General features: G+C 53.3%; 1 protein-coding gene across 1 annotated transcript; it reads right to left on the minus strand.

The window, feature by feature from the left end:
* Positions 1-1145: 1145 nt before the first annotated feature.
* Positions 1146-8896, minus strand: VAMP5 (vesicle associated membrane protein 5). Its single transcript, XM_089537528.1, has 3 exons — positions 8823-8896; positions 4735-4872; positions 1146-3787 (listed from the first exon to the last, which is right to left on the minus strand). Exons 1-3 carry the CDS (start codon positions 8823-8825, stop codon positions 3602-3604), a joined length of 327 nt encoding a protein of 108 aa, XP_089393654.1. The 5' UTR covers positions 8826-8896; the 3' UTR covers positions 1146-3601.
* Positions 8897-9652: the final 756 nt, after the last annotated feature.

The following is a 9652-nucleotide window of genomic DNA, read 5'->3' on the forward strand; positions in this document are numbered from 1 at the left end:
TTCAATTGGACTTGTTGTGTCTAAATCTGTGAGCCGCTTTGTCTCCCAATTGTGGGGGAAAGCAGTGTAATAAGTGATAATGATAATGATATGAGCCAGACCTCTCTCAGTTGAATCCAGACAAAACGGAGGTACTTAGAGCAGGGGCCCCCAAACCAGGGATTGGGCTGCAACCTCCAGTCCTAGAGGGGCTCACGCTCCCCTCAAAGGACTGTGTTCGCAGTCTGGAGGTGCTTCTTGACCCGTCGCTTCAGATGAGGAATCAGGTCAACGCCACGGTCAGGAGCGCCTGCTATCAGCTTCGGCCGATACGCCAGCTGTGCCCTTTCCTGGAACGGAAACTATAGTACATGCGCTGGTAACCTCAAGACTTGACTTTTGCAATGCGCTCTACATGGGGCTACCCTTGTGCCTAGTCCGGAAACTCCAGATGGTACAGAACATGGCAGCCAGGTTGGTCACAGGAGCAGCAAGGAGTGACCATATAACGCCAGTACTGAAGTCACTCCATTGGCTGCCTATCAGTTTCTGGGCACAGTACAAGGTGCTGGTTATCACCTTTAAAGCCCTACATGGCTTGGGCCCAACCTACCTAAGGGATCGCCTGCTTCCATACACTCAGGTCCTCTGGGAGGAATTTATTACCTCCCAGAGGACATTCTCTGCAGCCGCTCCCAATCTATGGAATGGCCGCCAGACGAGATCCGTCAAATCACCAAGCTAGAGAGCGTTAAAAAGGCCATTAAGACGGATCTCTTCCGGCAAGCCTTCCCGGAATAAATGCTCGGCCACAAATAAGACTCCCGTCCAGTGATCTCTGCCCATGATGATTTTATTTAGCTTAGTCGGTTTTAATGTGTAGTTTTAATCTTACATTGTTTAATCTTGTTTTAAGGGGGGGGGGGCATGATGTAGATATGGCTGTATTTTAACCTGTTGTACGCCCCTTTGATTGCTTGCCTGGCAAAAAGTGGGATAGAAATAAAAATTGTATTTATTATTATCATTTATTTATTACTGACCCTTGAAATGACCCCTCTTCTCCAAGAGGACTGTCATCGCCATCCCTGATGCTCTCGCCCTGAAGTCCCACACAAAGACACACAAACACAATCGGTGTAGTAATCCAGACACAAAGCCACTCGTTGTTACAAAAGAATTCACCTTTTTACTGCTTTGCTCTTGAAAAGAACCAAACAATGCCAAACGGCGATTCCACACTTTTTGACCACAGGATCCACAACTTTTAAGGGTGTGGCAGACTTAACACAATCCCACAAACAGAGAGAGACACGCAAAGCCTTAGGACAGCCATCGTCCCCAATACCTCCTCCTTCCAAAAATAAAGAGGCCCTTTTCAAAGCAATTATGCAAGTTAGTATTTGCGTAACTGACCCGGAGGTTAATTGCAGGGAGAGATGGAAGAGTCTGGACACAAGTGACACAAAGGGACGCTGCAGCCATGGGCGGCTGTGGGTTGGCCCCGTCCACATTGGCAAGGGTTTTCGGCTGACCGCTCGGTGCCCCTTTGTTCCTTGTTGTCTTGTTGCAGTCCTTGCTTTGTGGGTTGCAACAACCTCACAACAATCCTTTTCACAGGTTGTGTTCAATCTGGGCAAATGCTCACTTCTTGGGCTGCATCTGCACTGCAGAATTAATGCAGTTTGACACCACTTTATCCTGGGATTCACAAAACTACCAATCCCAGGATAAAGTGGTATCAAACTGCATTAGCCACCTCTCTCAGAGAGCTCTGGTATCACAAGAAACTACAAATCCCAGGATTCCATTAGCATGGAGCCATGAAAGTCAAAGTGCATTAATTCTGCAGTGTGGCAGCAAAAGGCTGCTAAAGGCACAGCGGTTTGAGAGATCAAAACGGAGACAAAACTATTACCTGAGATCGCCTACATAGGACTAAAAACAGGATGAAAAGTAATAATTGACCCACGGCAGTGCTGGGATATCTGGCCATTTGAAAGAACAAAAGCTGGCCAGCATGGAACAAACTACAATTGTTTGTCCAAGATCACAGTCCTACACGGTACATTTTACTGAGCTAAAGAAAGATGAAGTACAGTCAGTGCTCCATATCCACAGATCCAACCATCCACGGTTTGCAAATATTCAAAAATAGATATAAATTCTACAAAGCAACACTTGACTTTGCCATTTTATATAAGGCACACACCATTTTACTGCCCCATTGTATATAATGGGACTTGAGCATCCACAGATTTTGGTATCCATGGAAGGTCTTGGATCTAAACCCCAGCGGATGCCGAGGGCCCAGCGCACACAGCTGCAGCCGACATGGAGGCTAAAGGAAGACAGGGCTCAAACTAGGACCTCTTGGAGAGATCACGATTTTCACAGTTCAAAAAGCCCAGAAACCGGGCAGAACGTGCAGGGCGGCTTCTATGGGGAGCATGGAGGGTGTGAGTCAATGGGTGGCATCCCACGGAGGAGAAGCCGCATGGCAGGCTCTGCAGAGACATCTCCTCCGTTGCAAACCCCACAGGTTTGGATGAACCCAGTGCTGCTTCTCCAGATCTTCAGACGCACTGCTTCTTGCGCAGAGGGAAGACTGATGGCAACAGCCATGTTTCCAAATGTGGGGATATTACTCTACTGACCCTGGTGCTTCTTCCTTTAAAAAGAAGCAAACAGAGCCTTGAAATGGCAGAAGAGAAGTGCTCAGCAGAACCTATGGGGAAGTCTAAGATGATGGTTTTGGGGGTCCTCCTCTTCTGGGCCAACTAAACAGAGGCTGGAGGGCTGTCCGTTGGGGTCACTGCATCCTCTGCGCCCCACACTGCAAAGCCTCTGCTGAGGAAGGGGATGGACTGCTTGGCCTCTGGAGCCCCTCGCAACAATACAATTCTGCAAAAACTGGCTGAGAGACGGCTGGTGCAAGAAAACCTAAAGGGCACCCACCTCCCAAAAGGCAATGTGAGAGGCAAGCCAGGGGAAAGCTCTTTTGAGCAAACCCCCTTGAAGTAAGGGCACTCCTATGCCCGGCTTTCTCCTCCTTGGCCACCTTCCATGTTGCCTCCCCACCGTTCCCAGCGGAAGTGGCTCCTTCTTTTTTCACACCAGGGTTAAAAAAAGGCACAGCATTCAGACCGTGACAAATTCCAGGAAGGATGCAGGAAAGGATTGGCCTCTCCTCCCACGGACTTCTCCCCAGGGAGAAAAGAGGGGGAAGGCAGGTGGCTGGTGGGTTGAGAGATCCAAGCCCCATGGGATCCTCATTGTGGGTCTTAGCATGGAAGCAACACAACCTCCCCTCCACAGCCCAGAGGCATGGAGGCAGGAACGCAAGGGCTGGCTGTCGTCCCTTGCAAAGGTGGGGCACAGCTCACAGTGGAAGAAGAGGTCTTTCAGCCACGCAGGGGACACTTTATCTGAGCCGGTTGGGGGTTGGCTTGGCACCTTCTCCTCCTTAGGGCTGCTTCCCTGCAACAAGTGGGCCAGGTGCTCCAGGAAGCTGCCAAGTCCTGCTGAAGCCCAAAATAGCACCCAGGAGGCCTCTGGCCAAAAAGGCAGGGGACGCAGCGGTAGCAGTGGAGAAGATCATATGGTTGCCCGGAGTGGGTCCTCAGTTGCCACCGTCCGGAGCGGCCGGAGCACTGGAGGACCCCGGGAGGGTGAGGGAAAGGACGATGGCCAGGATGATGAGGAGGAGGGCCAGCGCCACCACTCCGCCCAGGATGAGCTTGAACTTCATGTTCTCCCAGCGTTTCTTCTGGGCCAAGGTCTTGGTTGTCTTGCTGAAGGTGACGCTCTAGGAGGAAACACAGCCAAGAGGAGGCTTAAGAGCAGGGATAAGTAGTGTATCCTGTGAATGTTCTGGAAAAATCGTGTAATTATGCGAAACAATTTCACACGCGTCCTGCAAAACCCACCATTAAAGTGGTTACAAAGAAGCATTAATACTTTTGGGATTTCAGCAACAATGCATTTCCGCTATCACTTTATTTGCGGAATTGCGTGTGATAATCATTCGTGCAATTACTCACCATTTTCCCTTTATATGTGTGATGCTGTAAATGCGCTTTAATCGCTCTTTTATGCCAAAATCAGCCCCAGTGAGATAAACCCCTAAGTAAAAAAAGGCCCACGCTTCCATAGGGCGCTGTGTATTCTCCCCCCCCCCCAAGTGAGGAGGAAGGGCTGCAGCTGTTGAGCTTCCTCCAGCAAAGATGCACCAGCAGGCATTGCTCCCAGACTTTAAATGCTGGAAGGGCAACTGTGAGGCAGAGGGCCAAGATATCCGAGGATGGAGGCTCCGCAGGTGCAGACCCATGGAAAACCCCTAAAAGAGTGATTTGGGAAATTGCATCTCCCCTGCAGACCGGAGTCATGTTGAATGGGAAGCCACTGGGGTTTCCATGATCACTTTCATTCTCATCCAGAGACTGAAAAGTTGGTAAAATTGGGTTAATGCATTTAGTTAATCACTGATAAGCTAAGATATTTTAAACTGCATTTATCTTATGAGAGGAATTAACTTATTATTTCTGCTTAAATGTAAGTTTACAGCCTGCATGAACACCATTTACTTGGAAATCTCCATTTGTCATCCTTCCCTGAAAGAGATGTGATTACAAGCTACGCAGGGGCCATGGCGATTCTCCACTTGGCTGCACCAAGAAGCGGCTGGTGCCACCAAGTGCCTTCCTTGGCTGCCTGGGGAGCACCTGGACCATGGCATCCCTGCATCCTTCCTACCTGGTTCCGGAGTTCGTCGGCCCGTTCATCCAACTCGGTCAGCTTGCCCTCCCGTTCCAGGACCTTGCTGTAGTTCTCCAACATGATCCCGGTCACCTCCTCGGCCTCCTTCTGGCACTGCTGCAGCCGGTTTTCCCCCTTGGGAAAGAGAGAGAGGGAGAAAGCCAGTGGTCAGCAGAAATGAGGGCAGAAGGAGGAGCTGGACTGGCCTGGCACCCCATTCTGCCCTTTCAGATGGCCCCATTCATCCCCCAGAGGACTAGGAGTCTATCCCTGGCTGTGGACTGGGGCCTCTGGGGACAGAAACAATCAGCCATTATTTGAAGAGGGCAACGGGGTCCTGTTCTGCCCAGACAGACCATCTTCCAGCCAGGAACAAAATTAATTCTGCATGTTTGCAGCGCTGACATGCCAAAAAGAGGGGTTCCAGGGCATAAATGTAACACCAGAGCAGCTTTGCTGAAGGTGTACTGGGCTGCACACTGTTGCACATCTTGCACCACATTGGCGTGTGCTGCTGTTACACAGTAGAGTACCAGCCTCAGTCACAGAGCATTCAGGGGACATGTGCAATGCTTTCAGTGGTGCTATTGCTTGTGCAACAGTTATGCTCTGCTTGCACAACTAGAAGAGCCTTGCACAACATCAACTGAGAGCATGAGGGGCCTGGCCAGTGTTTCCATGTCACAAGGAGCGGTCAGTCCATTCCGGGGTTTAGTCCAAACTGTAAAGGAGCTACCCAAGGGGATGAACCCTGTCCTGCCAAATAGGTTCAGCAGCAGCATGAGAAGCTTAGACCAAAACCTAGTGATGGCTGGAGGTGGCACTTTGGAGACAGACGTCCCCAATTGGATTCTGTCCTCCTCCTGCAACCCATGGAAGCAAAGCACCAGCCCTCTCCTCTCCTCAGAGGATCCTCTCAAGTAGCCAGGGTCACTTTTGCTTTAATCCAAAGTGACCAATGTGACAAGTAATACAACACCCTAAAATGAAGGAGAGGCAAGGAAAACAAGAGAAGCAACACTGGAACTGTTGTTGACTTGGGTTTTTTCCATGTGGACTGAAAAACCTGTTTGGTTCATCTTGAGAGGGAAAAGAGGACAGCACTACAGCCACTGGTTTCATTTGGACTTTTCATTTAATAATAATAATAATAATAATAATAATAATAATAATAATAATAATACAGAGCTTATAAGGGCGCATGAGGGGCCATGACCGAAAAACAGTGTGATGGAGGGGAGCGCAAAGAAGGTTGCTTAAAATGGCTCCATGCAGAAGCAACGGAGGCACCTTGGTCCTTCCTGGCCTGAGTCTGCCTGGCCCCAGGAATAACTTTTCCAGGCAGGAAAGCACCAGGCCCTTGAGCTGTCAGCCGTAAGAGCCCTCTTTCCTGCAGCACAATCCGTGGGACAAGGAGCAGGGAGAGGAATCCAAGCCAAACCCCAGAAGGAAATGCCGGCTGGGGCCCTTGAGGCACGTTCATCTTGGCAATGGCTTCATGCTGGGCTGGCAGCCAAAGACCTGGAGGCCTGATCCCCCATAAGCCAACTCCGGCCGACCCTGACCCAGCGCTGCACCAGGGACACGCTCCAAGGGAGTCCGGACGTTGGAAGCTGCCCCAAAGCCCCCACAATCCTGGGGCATGAAGATGCAAAGTTAATTTATGAAAGTCCCATTCCAAAAGTAATTTGTTCCAATTACTTGTTCTGTGCTTGAAAGGTGGCCTGTCGCTGTGACTTGTTGCAGGGTTGGAGTCCATTCACCAGGAGCCCGTTCCTGAGAACTCACCTCACACAGATAGCTCACAAAGGCATGCAAGCACACTTTAAAGCAAGGAAGATGTTACTTTTGTTGTGGGGTGAGATAGGATGGCCAGGTATGCTCTCCTCATTGCAGGACGCATCGGCCGTGGGCCCAAAGCCAGGTGGAGAGGAAGGCCATCGGAAGCCCGGCTCAAAGGCGCCAGGAAGGCAGCCATGGCTCAAGCGCTGGGCGTCCCGAGAGAAAGGCTTATTCTGGCCAGACAAGCTGCTATGGGTCACTTGAGTCTGAGCAGAGAAAGGCCCCTCCAAAGGGCAGCCATGGCTCAGGTCCTGAGAGGCCAGGAGCTGTAGTTCTGCCCTTTTGTGGGAGAGACGGGCTTTCATTTCTTCCAGTCTTTTGGATAAGAGGTAGCTTCTCCGAATGCAGCTTCAGCAACTCCTCTTTTCCCTCTCCAGCGCTGCTTTCTCTTTCTTGACAGGCACTTTGGGGAAAGCCATTTATCAATGTCAGCCATGAAACAAGATCTTGCTGAGAGCTGGATATGAAGCACTGGAACCAGCGAAGGAAGCACTGCGGCTGGGCAGAAGATCACTCCCCGCCTCACCAGTTTGTGACCAGTCTTCCATGCTGGGCAGCCAGGTATTTCGCTGGGCGGTTGCTCTGGCGTTTTGCTTTTTAAAGGATGTTCCTCCTTTTTTCATGCCCAGGTGCCAACCCAGGCCAGGAGAAGAGTGTGTGTGTGTGTGTGTGTGTGTTGTGTTAAATTGTGTTGGCAAGAGCAGCTCTCCCCCATTCCCTGCGCCTTAAGTTTATGGATCATTACAATGAGAGAACCCCAGAGCATTCCAGGTTCTTCTTGGCAAACGGAAATGCTTGCCCCCCCAAATATCGCCATTTGGCAAAAGAGAAGGAAAATCCGGAACACCTCCTAAGACAGAAAGACCAGTTATTTGCTGGGAAGGAAAAAGCGGAACATGCAAAAGGTTTTGCCCGGCGGGCGGGCGGGCGGGCGGTATCATCTTTTCCAGATGTGTTTTCCTCCCCTACAAACCCAGATATCGACTAGGAGGAGTCCCTTTGGCACAGGAGCCCAGAAAGAGGCCAGCTGTCTCTTGGCGTTGTTGGCACCTTCCTCTCCGTGGCAGAGGAAACCCACATCCTTCCTCCAAAACAGCCACTGCTTGCATCTGAAACCTACAAAGCTCCTGGAAGAGGCAGCCATTTGCATGGCCTTTTCTAGACTTCTCCATCCTCTCCAAGTTTTCTGGATGGCTTTTCCCAGCAGAAACAAAAGGAAGCGCTCTTCCTCCAAGGAAGCAGGACCCAAACCTGGCTTCAGCCACAAAGTTGCTAGTAACTAATAGACCAATCAATGCCAAAGTCAGCATGGTCCATGCCGGAAGCGCCTTTGAGAGGGGCAAAGAGACCCATAGAAATCGTGGCTTTGGGGGGAAAGGGAGCTTTGCTTCTCCAGCCTGACCTTCAGAGGCTGGGCCTGGTTTGCCTCCAAGAGTCTCTGCAGTAGCCTCTCTCTCCTGGGCTTTGGCCTTCTTCTCTGGGCCTCCTTTCCTGAGGGCAAGAGGGCCCTGATCTGCGCCTGGTCCTGAGAAGAAGGGCAGCCCTGAAGGGGAGCGGAGAGAGGGGCCTTTGGCTCGGATCACCAGGAGAAGAAGCCCCCGGAATAGAGAGGCCAAGCCTCTCCTTGGGCTGATGGCAAGGGCCTTTTCCTTTAGAGCCCCCTTTGGCTTCGGACTGGATCTTGGAGGGGGGTCTCTTCAAGGCGGAGGAGGCGGGAGAGCCAGAACCGAAGGCCGTCCGGAGAGAGAGGCTGCCTGCAGCCCCTTGGAGCCTGACTGGGGAGAGGCCGGAGCTCCCTCAGATCCTCCGAGAAGTCGAGGGCCAGCCTAGTTCCAAAGCGGGGGAATCGGATGGAGAGGAGAAGGTTTGGCCCCTGGAAAGAGGCTGGAGCTGGGATGGAAGGAGCAGGAGGAGGAGGAGGAGGAGGAGGAGAAGGGCAGCTGGAGGGAGGTCCAGGGTCTGGAGAGGAGGAAGGTCAGGAGGCTGAAGGGCAGAAGCCCCCCAGGAAGCCTCAGACTCCGGAAGAAGAAGAAGAAGAAGGAGGAGGAGGAGGAGGAGGAGGAGAAAAGCCCCCCTTCAAGCGTTGGAAAGCGAGGCTGAGCCAAAGGGGAAAGAAAGAAAGAAAGAAAGAAAGGCAGGAGCCGCTGCCCGGCTCCTGGCGGCGAAGGGCCCCTCTGGAGCCCAGCTGGCCCTTGGCAGCCCGGGGCCTTGGGAAGCAGCCCTCCGTCTGCGGAGCCCCTTACCATGGCCGGCTCTCCTCGGGTCTCCCTCGGCGGGAGGCTCGCTCTGGCTCCGGCAGCCCAGCAGCAGGACAGAGGCAGCGGAGGAGGAGCAGGAGGCAGCGGAGGAGGCGGAGGGGGGACCGCCCCCGGGGCTTCTTCCTGCTGCTGCTGCTGCTGCTGCTGCCAAGAGAGCCTCCCGGGCCAGGCGCAGTCCAGCCCCGAGGAGAGCCGGCCCCTCCCGCCGCCTCAGGGGGGCTCCCAAGGGGCCGGCAGCAGAGCGGGCCTCCTCCGCCTCCTTCCCTGGCGCCCTGAGGCCCAGGAGAGAGAGGCCAATGCCCCGAGGAGGCTCTCCGCCGGAGCCCGAGGCCAAGGGCTGCTTCTGGCGGCCCTAAGGCAAGCCTCCCAGGGTCAGGGAGGGCTGCACCCGCTGGCCTTCCACGGCCCCCTCGCAGCCCCACTCCCTCCCTCCCTCCCTCCCTGTCTGGCCAGGAGACTGAAGCCCAAGAAGGCCGCCTCTGGGTCCCGGGGGAAAGGCTCCGACGGGGAACTGCCTTCGCCTTCCCTGAACCCTCCAAAGACCCAGGCTTTCCAGCAGAGAGAGAGCGAGAGAGCGAGAGCCAGTGTCCCAAAGGGCTGCTCTCCTGCTGCTCCTGAACCTCCCCCGAAGCCCTTCCAGCCCTGGAAAGCGCGGCTGGGCCTCCTGGGCTTCTGGGCCTCCTGGGCTGCCCAAGGCCCTCCTCTCCTTGGGCCGCTTTCCAAGGCAACTGCCAAAGAGCCTTTGCCATCGAAGAGCAAGAGGCTCAGAGGAGCCCCGGCACCAGCCCCAGGCCCTTGGCAGCAGGGCTTTCTCA

The sequence above is a fragment of the Sceloporus occidentalis genome, unplaced genomic scaffold (assembly GCF_023333645.1).
Source record: "Sceloporus occidentalis isolate IW3139 unplaced genomic scaffold, rSceOcc1.0.p SCAF_9, whole genome shotgun sequence".
NCBI lineage: Eukaryota > Metazoa > Chordata > Lepidosauria > Squamata > Phrynosomatidae > Sceloporus > Sceloporus occidentalis.